The 20,270-nt window shown below is 38.1% G+C and overlaps 2 protein-coding genes across 2 annotated transcripts; both read left to right on the top strand.

Moving 5' to 3' along the window:
* Nucleotides 1-11,221: 11,221 nt before the first annotated feature.
* On the top strand, nucleotides 11,222-11,821 carry LOC138888674 (uncharacterized). Its single transcript, XM_070170580.1, has 2 exons — nucleotides 11,222-11,433; nucleotides 11,698-11,821. Exons 1-2 carry the CDS (start codon nucleotides 11,222-11,224, stop codon nucleotides 11,819-11,821), a joined length of 336 nt encoding a protein of 111 aa, XP_070026681.1.
* Nucleotides 11,822-11,938: 117 nt separating this feature from the next.
* Nucleotides 11,939-12,991, top strand: LOC138888673 (uncharacterized). Its single transcript, XM_070170579.1, has one exon. The coding sequence runs from the start codon at nucleotides 11,939-11,941 to the stop codon at nucleotides 12,989-12,991; it is 1,053 nt and encodes a 350-aa protein (XP_070026680.1).
* The last annotated feature ends 7,279 nt before the right edge of the window (nucleotides 12,992-20,270 follow it).

The raw sequence follows: 20,270 nt of genomic DNA, 5'->3' as shown, positions 1-20,270 counted from the left end.
ACGGATCAGTACAGATACGTCTGTCTTTATCCTCAAGAGGCTGCAGAACCTTTAGGAAGAATTTCACATTCTTGAATTCTTATCGTGCGTCCTTGATTCAGCTTGAAAAGTAACTCTTTGAATTCCTTCCACACGTTCGTATGTGCTTATGAGCGCTCGGTATCGGACATACATCGATAGTTTGTGATTCCCTGATCGGGGGGCGAGATGTGATCTCTGTGCGTTGATGTTGGGACAGTTTAGAGAACTCGAGGATGGATTTTTGCCTATAGCTTGAGCCCTGAGCTGTTGATTTCGTGAGCGCGTGGTTCTGGATCCATATGTTCTATTATGTCCCTACTAAGGGAGGTGATGAATGGATAGTTACATGATGAGTGTGATGTGACTGTGACATGTACTCATGTGATTTGGAAGCGATGAGAAGGGGATGCTGGAGGATAGAAGGACTATTAGGTGCTCGATTTTTCATCTTGATTTGAGCTATAGCCCCGTGTTATGGGTGTGTAAAGAATCTTTCCATGTTTCCTAGTTGGGAGTGGAGTAAATTTCATGTTGCGGTCTGAGTTCAGACTCAGGAAGTTTAAGTGACTGCGTAATGTTTATGACAGTGGGAGGTATACAGGAATGGTAGTTCGAGGCAAAGCAGGTGGGGTTATCTCCTGCGGATTATTCTGAAGTTTGCGTAATCCCTTGTGTCATTTATTGGAAGATCTATGTTACCAGGGAAATATATGTTTTACAATTTGAATTTGGGTTGCTCAAGAGAGTAGGCTTGACTACTACGAGAGTGAATGTGTCACGACCCAAAAAAATCCCCCCGAAGGAGTTGTGATGGCACCTAGTCTCTAAAGTAGGTAAGCCTAACATTAACTGAAATAACATTGATATTTGCCAACTTTAAATTCAATAACTCTTAAAAATTTACAATTTCCAAAATCGGTGGTACAAGTCACAGGCCTTTCTAAGAGTAGTTATATAAAATAAATACATCACTGCTCCGAAACAAAGGAACAAATGGAAATAAATACAAATGAAGGTGACTCCGAGGCCCGCGAACGCTGTAGCAAGTTTACCTTGAGTCTCCACAACAATGATCCGCAAAGACACTAATGATCAATTACCTGGATCTGTACAAAAATATACAGAAAAATAGTATGAGCACACCACAACGGTGCCCAGTAAGTATCAAGACTAACCTCGGTGGAGTAGTGACGAGGTACAGTCAAGACACTCACTGGTCTAACAACCTGTGCAATATAGCATACAAAAATAATAGGGAGCAAATAATAATTATGGCATCAATAATCAACCCGTGATATAAACAGGAGGGCATCAAAAACACCATAAATATTGCTTGACGAATAATGTATACAAGTGCAATCAATTAATGAAGTCTTTATATCCTTCAAATAAGCATCTTTCGAATATAATTCTTTCGAGTAAAGGTCATCTTGTGACGTCTCATTTTATAATCATAAATAATATAGATCTTAACCCACTTTCATATATTCGCTGCATCTCGTGCCCATATTTCTATCATAGCTGCACGGGCAACTCACATGCCATTAAATAAAATCATAATATTTTCCCCAACACCTTGTGCCCACATATTTCTGTCTCACATTGTGCAACAACGTTCTTAGGTTACTCAGTTCATAAGGTCCATAACCAAGGCAATTAAGATGTTCAAGGAGTCTGATTTACATAGCATATGTGGAGTGCAACTTCTAAACCAATTAGGAAATCAACAAGAAAAGATGAAGTTATATTTATAAATCATTTGAATAAGGAAAATACCCTTTTTGATTAAAGTACGATATCGAAGGAATCATTACCTTTCACACGAGGAATCTATAAGTTCAAAACATCGTAGAAATTCCCTTTTAAGTAAAAATACGACCTCAGACGTTCTAAGGAGATTTAATTGAGAAGCCAATTGAATTAAAGGTATAACAATTATTGAAAATTGAAGTATTGAAAGCTTTATATAAATACGGTGAAGTATTGAAAACACTATTGGTTACAACACAAAGGATCACAGCAGTAAAGGGATCCAAACAGTTAATACGCTTGAATTGTTAGTGACAAATAAACACAGCAAACAGAAAATGCACGGCATTACCCTTCGTGCTTCTACTCTCGTTCTCACCATAAGAATCAATATTCACTTTCATTCTTTCTCATTGCAGGTGTGCAACCCGATCCCATTACAAATGTTACCGTGGCGGCGTGCCACCCGATCCTATTTCATATATCTTGTTGCAGGCATACAACCCGTTCCCATTTCATATATTTTGTTGCATACGCGTAACCCGATCCCATTTCATATATTTTGTTGTAGGCGTGCAACCCGATCCCATTTTATATATCTTGTTGCAGGTGTGCAGCCCGATCCTATTTCATATATCTTGTTGCAGGCGTGCAACCCGATCCCATTTCATATATCTTGTTGCAGGTGTGTAACCCAATCCCTTTTCATATATCTTGTTGCAGGCGTGCAACCCGATCCCATTTCATATATCTTGTTGCAGGTGCGCAACCCAATCCCATTTCATATATCTTGTTGCAGGCGTGCAACCTGGGTCTCGTCTGACTAGTATCCCTGTGATGTTGCGAGCCTGATGCCTGCGAACTCTGACCTGGACCAGAATGGGTAAATCGATCATATCGAGGCCTCTGAAACTGTGGAGGAGCACTAGCTACAGGTGGCGCCGAACTCCTCGAAGACTGGGGCCTGACGCTGCCTCTGAAGTCATTAGAATACCTTGCAAATCTCGCCCTCTTATGCTGGCCCCTATCCTGCTCCCTATCTTCCCTCTGATGGCGCTTACTATCCTCTAGGGTCTGGGCATAAGCCTGAATACGAGAAATATCCATGCCCTCCACCAAGGAGGCTGTTGTGCACTCATTTATCAGATGTGGTCCCAATCCGTTCACAAACAAATGCACCCTATCACTCATCTCGGCCACTATATGGGAAGCATACCTTGCTAAAGAATCGAACTGCATACTGTACTCTCGCACACTCATATTACCTTGTCTAAGGTTCAAGAACTTATCAGCTCTAGCTCATCGTATCTCAACTGGCAAGTAGTGACGAAGAAAGGCCTCAGAAAATTCCTTCCACACAGTTGGAGGAGCGTTCGGACCCCTGGATCTCTCCCAACTATCATACCAGAGAACCGCTAAATCCCGTAGCCGATAAGAAGCCAACTTTACTGCCTCTATATCACTAACATGCATAACCCGCAGTGTACGATGAACCTGGTCAATAAAAGTCTGCGGGTCCTCCTTGGGGTCTAATCCGGTAAACACTGGAGGGTCTAAATTAATAAAATCACAAACTCTTGTACTAACTGGTTTATCAGCAGCACCTGTATTCTGCCTCTGAGCCTGAACAACTACCAAGCTAGTCAATAACTGCAAAACACTCTGCATATCCTGGTCTGTAGTGCCAGACGGAGGAACTGGAGGTGTTGGGTGCCTCCTAATATCCTCTGGAGGAGACGGGGTAGATGAGGTATGAGACGACATCTCACTCTAAGCCTCACTTTGGCCTGCTCTGGCTTGGGGAACCTGGCTGGTACCCTCTCCCGCAGTTGTATCAAGCCGTCTACTAATTGTTTGCTTCCTAGTCGAAAGCATCGCTGAAAGAAAATAAGGTGAATATTAGAGACAAACACTTACGACTCAACTCTACGCATGATCTAGATTCAGGAAGAAGGTAACAACCCTAGATGTCATGTAGCCTCCTGATTATAAATGTGGCGCGCTACACATCCATAATCAAGACTCTACTAGACACGGCTCATAGACAATCCCTAGGACAGACTAGCTCTGATACCAAATTTGTCACGACCCAAACTGGAGGGCCATGACTAGCACCCGACCATACTTGTCGAGCACCAACGTACATTTTATCTAACCTTTTTTTTATTATCTTTTAGGGTTGACGAGATCAATATAAATGGTAGACCTGGATCATGGACAACCAGCAATAAAATATGATGGCATGAACATACATAGCAGGGGATGACCAGACAATCAAGAAACTACATATAAGGTACGAGCTACCACGCTACCATGAAAGACTATACAACAAAAACCAGCCGACAAGGCATACCAAACTATACATGAGTCGACACTTGTCTATGAGCCTCTAAATGAACATAAGTGCTGCAACATAGCCGGAACAGGGCCCCAACATACCCATAATGTTTATAACAAAAATGCATACCAAGACCACGGCAAGTCCGCAGAAGGGATCTCGCCAATCACTGCTGAACTGGACAACCTACTGTGGTGGGGGAGCTGCACCTGCTTGTCTATTAGGGCCTACAGCACAACATGCAGCATCCACAAATAAAAGGACGTCAGTACGAATAAAGTACTGAGTATGTAAGGCAGGGAACTATAAATACAAACAGTAATGTAAGTAGGGATAGAGAATATACAACCTGGAACATCTGAGTACCTCTGAGGGCTACTGACATGAAATGCATGATACATATGTATGTATACATAAACTTTTAAAACATACGCCTCTATAGGCATCATCATCATCATATCGTACCCAGCTATAATAGGCTCGGTAAAAACGTACCCGGCCGTCATAAGGCTCGGTAGAATCGTACCCGGCCACGTGGAGCTCGGTAAAACCCAACTGATCAGTAGTTGCACAATATGTGTCGTACCCGACCGACTATAGAGCGGCTCGGTAGAGTAAAATAGATACATATACATAATGCATGCTCGACTCATGGAATCACATTCTAAACCTTTCGGAGTGACGTAAGGTCGGTATCCTCTGTACACGTTATTAGGACCAACTCTTCATTACGAACCTTATAAGAATCAGGAAGTACCAACAACATTGATAACATAAGAATAAGAGAAGCAACATTAACATCAATCGTTCCATAAGAGGGAAAGCAATGTAAGTACTGCTAGCTTCTAAGAGTAGAGTATCTTTGGAAGCTCGTTCATTACATTATGTACAATCGGAGTCGTGCAAAAGAAGAAAAAGGGATAGACTCACATACCTTGTATATACTGCCCCAATCACAAGCTATGCAATTGTCACAACTCCTTAGTCTACAATAAGAGAAACGATACTATCGTTATCATTTAAGCGTCATAACTATTATGTATCGACCACAACCTATTTTACGTTGAAACGGACAGCACCTCCCCTATATATATGACTTCACACCATTCAAAACAATCACCAAACAGCCCAAACAACATCAATAATAAACATATTGAGCCTCCCAAAACAGTCCACGCACAACCTAATTACATCATACATACGACGACCACCATAGTCGTGTCAAACGACCCGAAAATATTACGAATAACTATCAGCCCACAACCCTACATATATATGGTATTTCTCCATACCCTTACACCTCCAAAACTCCACAAAATAGTAGTAAAGCACGCAGCCCAATAGCAACACAAAACAGTCCACAAAACAGTCCGCTACAAGTGAATAACTCGAACTCACGGCTTCCGATCACCGTCCCGTGAGTTCTTACATGTATAGAACGAATTACCATGAATTCATAGAAGAGAAAAATGTATGAAAGATGGCAGTAACTTACCTTACTTGTTGGATAACTCATCCCTTCCCTTGGTTCTTCAAACTCTAGGTTTTACCTTCAAATAGAACTTGAAAGAGAGGGAAAATCGATTAGGGTTTGTGTGGGATTTTTGGGGAGGAGTTGCAGGGGTTAACTTTGGTTTTGAGGGTCTGAAATATGGATGAAATAACTGAGTTCATAACTCCTTAAAAGTCCTCTCTTGGACGACTTAAGTCTTTTAATTTTGTCCTATCATTTTGGCAAGTAGGTGATGCACCTACTTGTCATCTACCAATCTGCGCAGGCTTGCGAAAATATGAATATCTCTATACTCCGAGATTGTATTGACAAATGGTTTAATGCGTTGGAAACTAGACTAATAGATATTTAATTTTGTGGGTATATCATCCCGTAATTCCTTGTAAATTAGGAGAAAAGCTTAGAAATATTTAACCTAATGTTTAAGTAAAATTATGAACCTAAGTTGCGACAACGTTTGTCGACTTTTGTTTCATAACTTGTTTGACTTCAAGACTTATGATACGGATATTATATGATTCAAATACCTTAATACATGAACTCTTGAGTGTATTAAGAACCTATAGATTTACCTGAAAATACGAGTTACAACATCCTTGATTCGTTTAACTTCTAATACTTGTTAATCACCCTTATACACCCGTGTATCACTTAAGACCAATATGATTAACTTCTTATTATCTCAAAGGTAATTTCTTCTTGGATTTATGTTAACTAATATATGGCATGAACTAACACGTGTGGATATGGGTTGTAACAGTTTAAAAAAATAATTAGAACTTAAAAAAATAGATTCCTAGCCAGTGGTAGTTCTCATCTTGTTTGTGCTTAAAGATATGGGAAGCTTGATGCTATTATGATGTAAAGGTTGGGGTTTGGTTCAACATAAGTGTGAGATTTAAATTGTTAATGTATATGTATTAAAGTGCTTAGGAAGGTGTAGTCACTATATCCAAATATATCATACCCGTCACGCAACCTACATTACAACCAAATTAAGTCCTACTTGATCCTTGACTGAATGAGCTCAATTAGTAGAGTATTACACACGGGCAAGCCTATGGCACATCTTCTGTGGCACATGAATTTTATTTCTGAGAGTGAGTTAATTTTTTCTATCTTGAGTTCCTATTTGTTCTTGAATTTTATTGTGCGTGGAACTATCTCTATTATTTGTGTGAGGGCACATGATTTGTAAAGTCTTTGACCTTTGTATTAGAGTAAGTGAGCAGGTTGTAAAAATTATGTGGTGCTTGTGAGCCGAGTTTTGAGGTTAAGATGTTATGATTGGTGTTTAGTTTGCTTTAAATATTCTTGGCATGATGAGTTAAGGAAGTTGTCTGTTAAGAAGGTCATCTCTTTATGAAATGCAGTTTGATTGCTCGAGGACGAGCAATGGTTTAAGTGTGAGGTATTATTAGTGTTGTTGATCCCTGAGTGACTACCTATAGGAAGGTCATGCCATTGCTGAAATAGATCTTTCCTTAGCTGTGCATCATCTCCTAGTACTAGCCTCCCATTCTTCCTTAACTGTTGGTTATCATAAGTATAACCATTGTTTCCTTCTTCCTTGTTTTATATCTTCTTGATCAATTCTTGTAGCTCAGGATCATTCTGCCAGTTGTCAATGATTCTTTGGAACAAGACCGCCCCAACATTGTTGATATATAGTGCATAAAGCTCTACTTCAGGTAGTCTAGATAATGAATTTGCAGTTTTATTCTCCCTTCCTTTTTTGTATTCAATAGTATAGTTGTCACGATCCAATTTCCCCTATAGGCCGTGATGGCACCCAACGTCACCGCTAGGCAAGCCAATGGTAAAGTAGTCATTTATAAGTAGTTGATTTTTATTTATTAAGAAAATGATTAGTAAAAAGTTATAGTAAAGTAAAGCACAAACTAATGAAAGAGTAAATACAGTAAATCTAATGCTCAAACCATAAAGTGTCTACTAGAATATTCTCAAACATGGTATCACAAGTGTATGAGCAACTAGAGAATATATAAAACCATCTATATTACTGTTTGGAATGAGATAGACAGAAAAATAAATGCAAAAGAAAAGCTACGGACACAGAGAGTAGCTCACGACTACGCCTTGGGGTAACGGGAGTATGCGCCTATCTCAGATCCTGCACGATTAGTGCAGAAGTGTAGCGTGAGTACATAAACAACATGTACCTAGTAAGTATCTAGTCTAATCTCGAATAAGTAATGACGAGGGGTCGACATCGACACTTACTGTAGGCCAATAAATAAAGTACAAAAATTCTAAATAGGCATGAAATACATCAATAATAATAAAAACAATAATGAACAATAAATAAGCGATTCTCTAACTAGCTGTCCATTTAAAATATCCAGTTAACATATATTAACTTCAACAAATATGAGCCATCAAGTAAATTATAGGTTTCTCAAGTCACGAAAGTAATATCAAGTGTAATCGGACTCCGAGCATTATCACCCATGATTTATGCCAAGGTCCTACGGTCCGATCCAGAATAATGTGTACACTATCGAAGGGCGACCGGCGCGAACCATAAATGAATCTATTATACTGCCAAGTCATTTGTCCTGCTCCACAAGAAGAGAGAATACTCTACTAACTCTGATTTAATGGTTATCACAAGACTAATACACAATGAGGCACAATTTCTACCAACGGTCAAGTAATCCACCAAAACTCAAAGTAAGTGCAGTGTGGTCTTTATAAATCTTTTATCAAGTTGCAAATATAATTTAAGCACTTAAATTAATAAATAGTGTGCAAATAATACAAGTATTTCATGATAGAGTCCTAAATTCATAAGCATGATTTGTAGCTACGCATGGACCCTCGTCACTTCGTGTGTACGTAGCCCCCATAATTAGTAGCAAATAACAATTCAAATACCTACGGGGTAAATTCCCTCTTACAAGTTTAGGCAAGAGACTTGTCTCGTTCTCAAGATCACTTTTCGGCCACAAATTCGCTCTAAAAGCCCCAAATCGATGTCGAATATTCCGAAACTAGTCAAATATTATATAAGCTAATCAATATATACTCAAAAGTTCATAATTTAGCTTCTAGAGTCATAACCCAACCCAAATTGGAAGGTTCCTAAAATTCATCCCGGCCCACGTGCCAGAATTCCAAAATTTTTTGAAGATAAATATTACCCATAGCTTCACGAACCCAAATATATAATTTTTACTTAATTCCATAATCATTTTCGTGGTCAAATTCCATTTTTATCAGGAACCTAGTTTTTTCTACTAAACCTATAATTTTAAGAATTTCTACGTTAAAATCTACCCATAATGCATATTTTAAACTCACATAGTATAGGAATTACTTACCTCAAAGTGCTAGGTGAAAAATCTCTTCTCAAAGAGCTCTAAATTTGACCCCCAAGTGAGAGAAATGAAGAAATGAGCCTAAGTCTCGACTAAAATACACTCTTCTTCTCACAGTGATTTCTGCTTCTGCGAAATAATTGGCTGCTTTTGCGGAGGTTGCATCACAGATGTGGTCCTCCCCAGCTAGCCTCCTTCCGCTTCTGTGACACCATCTTCGCATCTGAAGGATCGTAGATGCGGTCGAGCCCTCACACTTGCACTGCCCCTTCAGCTCCAGGCCGCTTATGCGGAGTATTGACCGCTTCTGCGGTCGTGCACCTACGCCCCCACATCTGCACCTGCGGACTCGACTCACTTTTCCAAGCTTCGAACTTGTGGCTAGCCAGCCACTTCTACGGTGCCACACCTGTGGCTAATGCTTTACAGGTGCGAAAGCACCAAATCCCTGCTGCTTCAACCATTCTTCCAAGTTCAAACATGTTCCGCACATCGTCCGAATAGAACCCGAGGCCCCCGAGGCTTCGTCCAAATATACCAACCAGTTCGTAAACATAATATGGACTCGCTCGAACACTCGGACCGCGTAAAACAACATCAAAACTAAGAATCGTACCCCAAAACCAAATCGAACTAACTTATGAATTTGAAGTTTTTTTTTCAACTTACTCCAAACACGCCGAATCATACTTAAACTACTCGGAATACTACCAAATTTTGCATGCAAGTCATAAATTATCATACAGAATTATTCCTAAATTAGGAATCCTTAACAAACCTCGATAACACCAAAACCTACTCTAAACCAAACTTAAAGAACTTGAAAACCTTCAATGCGCCAATTTCCAACATTAAGCGTTGAAATATTCTTGGTCATCCGAAACCTGATATGAACATATGCCCATATTCAAAATTGTCATACAAACCTATTAAAATTGTCAAATTCCGGTTCCGAGATTGTTTACTCAAAACGTTGACTCAAGTCAAACTTGGTCATTAAGGGCCATTATTAAGGAACTAAGTATTCTGATTTCAACCCGATCCCCTCTAAACTCGAACCAACCAATAAAACAATAAAGACACATACGGAGAGTTTTAATTAGGGGCTCAGGGACCTAGAAATTAAAATAAACGGTAGAATCATTACAATAGTCAAATTGCATGACCTTAGCTATCCATTTCATTTGAGTACCTATGTGTCATATTTGCTCCAAGAGAAATTTACGACCTTTTGATCAATACTTACTATAAACTGTGTTCTTCTCAAATACTGTGACCATTTAGTGACAGTTAATACCAATGCCAAAAGCTCCTTATCATATACTGATAAGGTCTGATGTCTTATGGAAAGTCCCTTACTTATTTAAGCTATAGGATGTCCCTTGTGCATCAAGACTACCCCTATTTCAATGTCACAAGCATCAGTCTCAACTTTGAACTGTTGAGAGCCATCAGGCAAAGCCAATATAGGAACAGTGACCAAAGCTGTCTTCAGGGCTTCGGGAAATGGGCAGCATAGCTAGAGGAAAACTCCATGCTATTCTGCAACAAGCGACAAAGGATATAATGTTTATATCAAAATAATGTAAAGTTTGTTTTAATTAATTGCAGTATTTGATTCTTCTATAAAAAATAATTGCGAAAAGTGACATTCCTTCTCATTTATGGACCTACATTTATTGTCACTTTCTATCTGCGCAAAGAAAAATAGGACCATAGTACTGCTTTTGATTAGTGCAACTGTTGTCTGTGACTAAGAAAATTACGGGGATATTACCCTTTGTTTTCTTTGTAGTATTGTATATCGACTTGTACTTTTAGTTGTCCTTTGTGTACATATTACGGTAGAATTTGGTGCAGGGAGGGAGGGTGGTCTTTGAAGGAATTTCCTACTTCCTTCTATTATAGTGCAAAGAAAATCCAATAGTAACAATAATAATTATTCTAATAAGGCCAGTATCTAGTGCAGAAGTATTCCTAGCATTAAAGGATATTGATGACATGAAAGCACCGGGATGCGATGGACTAAATGCTTTATTTTTCAAGAAAGCATGGCCTATTGTAGGAGGAGAAGTTACAGAAGCTATTTTGAACTTTTTCAAAACAGGAACAATGTTTAAGCCCATTAACTGCACATCAGTTACACTTATTCCAAAGGTTAGGAACCCAACTTGTATTAAAGAGTATAGACCCATTTCTTATTGTACTACTATATACAAGATTATCTATAAGATTTTAACAAGAAGATTTCAGGTAGTTATGGATGGATTGGTGGACAATTGCCAGTCTACGTTTGTACTAGGGAGGATAATCACTAATAATATTATACTCAGTCATGAGTTGGTAAAGGGATATGGGAGAAAAGGAATATCACCAAGGTGTATGATCAAGCTAGACATGCAAAAGGCTTATGATTCCCTTAAATGGAGCTACTTGGAGCAAGTCCTTATTGGATTGGGTTTCCCTGATAAGTTTGTTAGATGGATCATGAGCTGGGTCTAGAGTGTGTCTTATTCTATCCTTCTGAATGGCAAACCAACAGAACCGTTCGAGGCAAGAAGAGGATTAAGACAAGGGGACCCTTTGTCTCCCTTCTTATTTGTTTTGGCTATGGAGTACTTAACTAGAAGCTTGAAGACTCTGAGACGTATCCCTAATTTCAACTATCACCCCAGATGTGATAAACTGCAAGTAGTGCAACTATGATTTGCTGATGATTTGCTATTATTTTGCAGGGGAGACACCATCTCAGTGAAGTTGTTATATGATTGTTTCCTAAACTTTTCTCAAGTTTCTGGTCTGAAAGTAAATCAGAGTAAAAGTTCAGTATTTTTTGGTGGGGTGGCTGCAGTTACATAACAAGAGATCCTGCACATACTAGGCTTTTCTAAAGGTGTACTACCTGTTAGATATTTGGGGGTCCCACTAAATACAAAAAGAATATCAGTGACACAATGTCAACCTCTACTTGACAAAATGGTGGGAAGAATCACTTCTTGGACTTCAAGATTCCTATCCTATGCAGGAAGATTGCAATTGATCAAAAGTGTTCTCTTTTCCATACAAACATTCTGGTCACAGATTTTTGTACTACCAAAGAGGATCATACAAATGATAAAAGCTGTATGTAGAAAGTTCCTTTGTACTGGGGGAAATGAAACGTCACATAAATCTCTCCTGGCTAGGGAGAAGGTCTGTTATCCTCACTCAGCTGGTGGATTTAATGTTATGGATATCCATATATGGAATAAGGCAGCACTAAGCAAACATTACTGGAATTTGAGAAAAAAGAAGGACAAGTTGTGGATTCAATGGATTCATTGCTATTATATTAAAGGGAGGCAAGTTTGTGATACATATCCAAAACAAGCTTCCTGGATGGTTAGGAAAATAATGAAGGCCAAAAAGAATTTTGAAGAAGCAAGATACACTCATTCTAATATTCTAGCCCTGAATTCCTTTTCTATCAAAAATCTTTATCAGAGATTGAGAGGTACTTTCCCAAAGGTCACTTGGAAGAGACTTGTTTGTAATAATGCAGGGTGTCCTAAATGGGCATTCAATTTGACGTTGGTAGCACATGGAAGATTGTACACAAGAGATCGATTAGCCAAGTTGGGCATTGCTAACAATTTGGTTTGTCCATTATGTGAACATGATGATGAATCACTTGATCACTTATTTTTTAAGTGTAACTTCTCTGCAGCTCTATGGAATAAATTACTTAGATATCAAGGAGTACATAAACAAATTATGGGATGGGTGCAAGAGCAGGAGTGGACGATTAAATTTGCAAATGGGAAAAACGCAAAAGCAGAAATGTATAGAATGGTGTTGTCATGTAGTGTTTGCTATATTTGGAAAGAGAGAAATCAAAGAATATTTCAAGGAAGAAGAAGAACTGTTGACAATCTGAGCAGGCTAATAGTGCAAGATACACTATCGAGGGATCCACAACAAGAAGATTACAAAGCAACTGGAATCCATGAATTTCTACCCCTGAAAATTGTCCTGGAGGAAAAGAGTTAGAAGAAGAGTAGGATAATATTGACATTTTTAGTTGTAATGAGTCAGAAGATTTCCTTAGTATTGAATAGATAATATCATAAGCGAGAAGGGGATAGTAGATAAATGTTTAGCAGGTTTCTGGAGGTAGAATGCTGACCATCTCTAGGGGTTTTTGTTATGATTGTACATATTTTGCCCTTGGTAATAAAGTTACTTATTTACCAAAAAAAAATATTCTAATCAACTAGAGTAAAACATTGAGAAGAAGCTTCACAAAAAACTCCTACTATTTACTTTCTATTAGGAGTAGTCGGAGGCAGATCCAGAATTTTGCGAAGATGAGTGCACTATTATGGAGAGGTGAATCCAGGATATAAATTTTATAGGTTTTACATTTGGTTATTACTATTGCACCTATTACACTTTTGGAATTATAACTTCAAAATTATTACGTTTTTAATAGTAATTTTCTTACATCTATATCCATACTCCGTGCTGAAAATGTTGGGATCAGTTGAGCCCAATAGCATACTATATGTTGCATCATCCACTAGTTTAATATGCATATTTTATTTAATCATATAAGATTTTCCGGTGACAAACAAAAAATAGGAATTTTAATATGTGAAAATTTTGAGAGAATAAATCAAAAAAAAAAAAGAAAAAAAGAAATGTACTTAATTAATAGGCACCATGTGACGCCTAGTTTTAGAAGAAGAAAAGAAAGAAAAAGACGATAAGATTACCATAAGATTTGAACTCACAATCTCATTTAGAGACGTGCACCCAATATTATATATGATCAAGGGAGGAGACCATAGATTTACGCCCCTGAAAGTAATACTCAATGAAACCCTACCACATATAATGCTACATTATCCAATAGCAATAATTGCACGAAGTAGATCCCATCTTTTTACAAACTTTTCATTTTTGGAGTTATACTTATTTATTTCTCGTCTCCTATTTATAACTTAGTCAGAAATATCATCAATTGTCTTATTACAACAACCACAATATATCCGTACAGTTTTCTTTTTCTCCTTTAAGATAATTAACTGAATCCATAACATAATCTTCTTCTTCTTCTTCTTCCTCCTCCTCTTCTTCTTCTTCTGCAAATGTAGAAAGCACTTTTTTATTACTCCTATTTAGTACTTTTCAATACAACACTTCTTAGAAATTTAAATAGAAAAGATTTAAATCTTAATAAACTTCAAATTGGAAAAAAGGCACATTCCGTGTTATTTCTAGGCCCACTTATGTTTTCACGGTATGCACAAAAGAAATTATAAGGTGCAAAATAGACGGTAGTTCTGTTGATGAGTTATTATCTTTAACTACAATAAAGTCAAGTCGTAGTGCGTTAGTGACAAAGAAATTACTCGAATATCACCTTGCTTTTAGTCTTTAACATATTTTATGATTCAAATAAACAAGCTCGTAATTTGTTGAGTGTGCATTTTATTTAGGTTCTTTATTAATTCAGTTTGTTCAAGACTGAAAAATATTTTGATTTAAAGGTGTGCCTAATGGTCAATAAAATGAGATAAAATTTATGAAATTTCATGTTCAAATAAGAACACTAGAGGCAAAGAAATTTAGGTGATTAATTTTTATCTGCCTAAGTCTCCAATAAAATAGTTGAGATGGAATGAACTATCTCGGATAATATAATCATATAAAAAATAAAAAATAAAAATTGAGAATTATTTTGCTGGACGAAGACTTTGTCAACCTCCATAGAAAACTAAAATAGAAAAAGAAATTCAATCAATGGGGTTCTTTTTCTTTGGCAGAGAAGAGAGAGGGGGTCGTTTGTGTTTGTGCTTTGGAGCAATAGTTTAATTCAATAATACGAAGGCTTGCTTATCATCCCATACCTTTGTATAAACCTTCTATAATATCTAGCTAGCCCTAAGAATCCTCTTAGCTGTTTAATAGTGGCTGGGACAAGCCAGTCTTGCACTATAACAATTTTTCTGGGTTAGTAGTAACACCTTCAGCAGAGATGAAGTGGCCAAGGTATTCAATCAGACTGCTTCCAAATAAACACTTGGATTCCCTTGCAAAGAGTTTGTGCTTCACCAATAGTTCAAAGGTTAACTTAAGGTGCACCAGGTGCTCTTCCATGTTCTTGCTGAATACTAGAATGTCATAAAAAATACTAAAGATAAACTTCCTCAAGTACTCTTTGAAGATGTGATTTATAAGACCTTGGAAGTAGGAAGGGGCATTGGTGAGTCCAAATGGAATCACCAAGTATTCATAGTGGCTTGAGTGCATTCTAAATGTTGTCTTGACTATATTAGCAGGGTCCATCCTTATTTGATGGTATCCTGACTTGAGGTCAATTTTTGTAAACACCTTAGAGCCACCAAGTTCATCCAACAGCTCTTCAAAGATTGAAACTGGGAATTTGTCTTTGATAGTAGCATTGTTTAAGGCCCTATAATCTACACAAAGCCTCCATAACCTATCCTTCTTGCTAACCAAAATCACATGAGAAACATATAGGCTGGAACTAGGCTGAACAATGCCTTGGTCCAACATTTCTTGAACTAGCATCCTAATCATATCCTCGTGAGTTGAAGAGTACCTGTAAGGCCGGATGTTAATGGGATTGCTACCAGCTTCTAAAGATATTCTATGGTCGAATAGTCCTCTAGAATATGGAAGAACAAAAGGTTCCGAAAATAGAACCTGATACTCCTCTATGAGTTTCCTGATTTGTGGTTCTATTCCTGAAGATTGAGAGACCTTTGCTTCCTTGGAGTCCTCCGTAGGTAGAACTCTCACCATGAATAATTGAGCTTCACCTTTAGCATCTTCCCTAGGGCTCTAACATCCACTGTCTTGAGCCTAGAAGCATCACCTTGTAGCAGGTGTTTGTTTCCATGGAGTTGGAACTCCATAGTGAGTTGGGTGAAATTCATCTTGATATCTCCAAGAGTTTGGAGTCATTGCACACCTAACACCATGTCACAAGTCCCCAAAGTGAACAACAAGAAATCAATTTGGAATGTGGCTCCTTGTAGCAGTCATTCCAATCTTTTTACATAACTCAATGGCATACACGGTGCCACCATCTGCAACACTAACAGGCTCCAGATTGACCTTTTAGACTTGGCATCCAAATTTCTTAGCTACCTCTTAGCTATGTCAATCAACACACCGACAGGTCCCTTCTTAGTGTAGCCCGTGACCCTCAAAGTATAAAAGACAGTTACCCCATTGAGTGCATTCAATGAGATGGTTACAGGGTCAATTTCTCCTTTTGCTTCAGCTTCTTTACTGGTCTCATAGACTTCCTCTTCCTGAACCTCTTCAACCTTCATTACACAAAACTGTTGGTTATCACTTTCAAGTTCTATTCCTTCCTCAAGTTCTAACAGAAACAGTTGTTTGTTGGTCTTACACTTGTTCTCGGGAAAGAACTTTTCATCACAAAAGTAACAAAGGCTATTTAGTCTTTTCTCATTAAGCTCAGTTGGGGTCAGTTTCTTTCCTCGACCCCTATTCCACTGAGAGTTGGAATCTGGAGTTATATAAGGTGTTTTGGGTCCTAAATATGGGGCAAGAAGAGTGTTCTTTGAGGTTACCAAAGAGATGAAAGAAGGAAAATGTCTTATGGTTTTGTGTTGGGTTTGGTAGGATGACTCTTGTAATCTGGCTAGATAGTAAGCGTGGGTAATTAATTTGGTCTGTGAGCTTTGACGTTGTCTCTATATTTAGGCATATGACCAGCTATGAAACAGCTGATGGCATACTCCATTCGCAAGGCTAACCTATTCATGGATCTATCAAATTGGTCTTGGTAATCTTTCACAGCCCCAGTTTGGAACAACAGCTTAAGCTCAGCCATGGGTTAATCATACCCAACACCAAATATGTTGATTAAAGCATACAAGTACTCATTCCATCTAGGATGAGGCAATTGCATTCTACTTTTCATATAAGCTTGGTGCCACTCTATAGAAACCTCCTCTAAATAAATGGAAACCATTTTAATCTTCTAATCAGTAGGAATTTCTTCTAGGGAAAAAAATTGCTCAATCTTATAAAGCCAAGATCTGAGATCCTTACCATCGAAACCTGGAAACTTTAATTTCCCTAACCTGGAAAGAGTGCTCGCATGTGTAGAACCACAAGAACCTCCTATGTTAGAGACCCCATTATACCCTCCTAGTGCTAGTATGAAATGATTTGGTTGAGCTAGCGTTCCTCCGAGATTGACTCCAACACCTACTAATAGGGAATGTATCACCCCCGGTACATCAACTTCTGTGTGGTTCAATGGTTGTGTTAGAGGTGGATTACAGGAACTTCCCATAGCATGTACTCCATTACCTCCAAAAGGCCCAATTGGTTGTGGAATCCGGAACCAAAGTGTTGCAAAAATGGACTTAAAACACCAAAATAGGTGAAAAAAGAATTGAGAATATTTTTATATATAGTGCATGAAATTTATGCGCTATACCATAACAGCAAGTTTCTCCGTTAAAGTGTAGTGCATGACTTACATGCATATGTCTATTATTAATTTGACCCACAATAATTGGTGGGTATAGCACATGTCGTATATGCGTTGTACGCTATAACCATCAATTATTGTCCCCCTCGCACTGAATATTTGCTTACTTAAGAACTGATAAGTATGGATTTTGACCACTTATTAATACCTTTTTACTTTTGGTTTAGTCCAAAAGTATTGATTTATGTTTTTAAAACTAATGAAAGTGCGCAAATTGCACGAATGCTGGAAATTTGAGCCCTTATGAAGAAATCCGACTTAAAAAGGAGTGTTCCGACTCACAAGGCAAGAAGGGGTGCAACACACAAGAAGTGCGGTCCTGCGAGGTATTTTTGCGGCCACAGAAGAAAGTGCGGACTGCAAAATTCCCTCTGTGGCTGCAGATTGAGTGAAGAGGCCCAACAGACTTTAAGCCGATATGCGGACTGCACATGAATTGTGTGGCCACAGATCATGGTGTGCACTGAAAAAAGTTCAACAAGTTTAGAGAGTGTGCAAATGACCAAGACTAAAGCCTTGCATGAAGTACGGACCGCGCAAGAATTGTGCGACCGCAGACCAAATGGTGCGGCTGTAGAATTCAAATCCCTGCAAGCTAAAGAAATTTGTGGACCGCACATGAAATTGTACGGCCGCAGAACCTCCAGAGGGACATTTTTGTCTGCTAATTTTGGGCCACTATAAATAGATAAGAATCATATTTTTAGGTCAAGTTTTGAAGTTTGATGTCACGCCCCAAAATCCGTGGAGCGCGATCGGCGCTCAACCGAGTAAACCCGACTGAGCAAGCATGTTAGGTTTCATTCTACCCAAACTAATTCATGAATAAATAGGAGATGGACTCCATTAATAATACTTTGTAAGTATTTCATTAAAAACTTTCATTTTATTTCCATTAGCAGCTTAATTCATAATTATCAACATATTACAAGTTTTATAAATATTTGCCAAATATCAAGATTTCTAACTCAATTCCCCATTATCAAACACAACCCAACATCTGTCTACGGAGCCTCTAAATAAAACTGAAGAGTAATATGGAAATGCAGGCAACAAGGCTCTGCATATACCTTAAAATACAAAGTACACGATAAACAATTAATACAGGACCCCGAAATGAAGTGGGCTCACCATGTCAGCTAAAAGGAAGATGCGTCACTAGCTGCAACTACCACTGCCTGTTATGGAACCACCTACATCTGTTTAAAGACATAGCGCCCCCAGCAAAAGGGACGTTAGTGCCATCGAATAACACTAGTATGTATAACTAAACACCATCTCATTAGAAAGAACAATCATACAAGAACAAAGAAATCATAAGGATTCAAGAAAAGCTTTAAACATTCACCACATCATCAAATAAAAGGAATCACATAGCTTTCACATAATTTCTATAGATTTAGTTTGGGGCATTTAATATTGTTCATCATCATTACCATCGCTTTCTTGAGCGGAGTCCGATCACGACCCAATTGGCTAGGTTGCCTCATTTGAGACATGTACCTCAATCACAATCTCATTCTCATTCTCACTTTCCGGAATTCAATATCAGCACAATACCACCATGTGTGTGGCATGGCATCCGATCATGGCCCGATCGGCTAGGCCGCCTTACTAAGGTGTTGTTCCTTTCTCATTAATAATCTCATTTCAATCTTTATTTCACATATATCAATTCATAGGCACTTAAGGCCACAATTATCACATCATACTTCGCATTAGGCCACATTTCATAACTCACGTTCCATATCGCTTTCACTTTCAACATCAAACTTGTAATTTAAGATAATGGACATATAAAGAGCAATTCAAGTTGAAAGCATAGAGAGGAATTCTCATGATTCGGCATAATAATCACAATTTAAACTTGACTTGAAATCTAGGCAATTTAGGATATAGTTCACATTCTTCACATATACCCAATTTACCAAGAATAGCACATTGAACACATTGAGACACACCTTTCACATATATTCTTGCACCACCAAATTCTTTGAAATAACAAATACTACATAAATCAAATTCCCGATTTACAACATATGCGGAGACACCATGGGAGCTCAATTTCTAAGAAGAGGGGTTTTTAGCCATACATACCTTGTTTAAGCTTTTCTTAAGTTTCTACAATCCACCAACACCTCTAGCAATAACAATCTATAAAGAGAAAGCGAAATCAATTAATAATTTATAAGTATTTCCCATGGTATAACTCTCTTAGGAATTTCATCAAACACCTAATCATGTGAAATAGACTACAAGGTTCTAGAGTGGAAATTCTTTCTTCCCTCATCCAATTCATCAAGAACTACCCAAAATAGTTCATTAATCTCACATACTATAGCTTAGTGTCACATGCATGGCCTATTTCTAACCCCATAATATATTTTTGAACTCATAATCTGATATATGAAATATTAGAAGTAGGACTTACCTAGAAGATAGTGAGCTAGAGATTAGCATGCTTGATTCTTGAGGGTTTGTGCAAGATTGATAATTAGAAGGCTAGGTTCCCTCTTTCTCCCTCTAAAATACTCTCACCTCTCTTTAGATTTAGTGTAAAATGTTCCCAAATGAAGTCTCGAAGCTTATTTATCAAATTGGGTTCGGATATGAAAATTTTCAAAAATGACCCCCGAAGTCAAATATGTGGTGCAATTATGCTATAGCACAATCAAAATGTGGGCAACATTCTTGCATCATAATCATTATGCGATAGCATAATCGTCGCATAATCGACAGCATAATCAACATGCGCCAGCATAACAT

Source organism: Nicotiana sylvestris, chromosome 3 (genome assembly GCF_000393655.2).
Source record: "Nicotiana sylvestris chromosome 3, ASM39365v2, whole genome shotgun sequence".
Lineage (NCBI taxonomy): Eukaryota > Viridiplantae > Streptophyta > Magnoliopsida > Solanales > Solanaceae > Nicotiana > Nicotiana sylvestris.
Note: the sequence above shows the minus strand (reverse complement) of the source record. Positions and strands in the feature narration are given on the sequence as shown.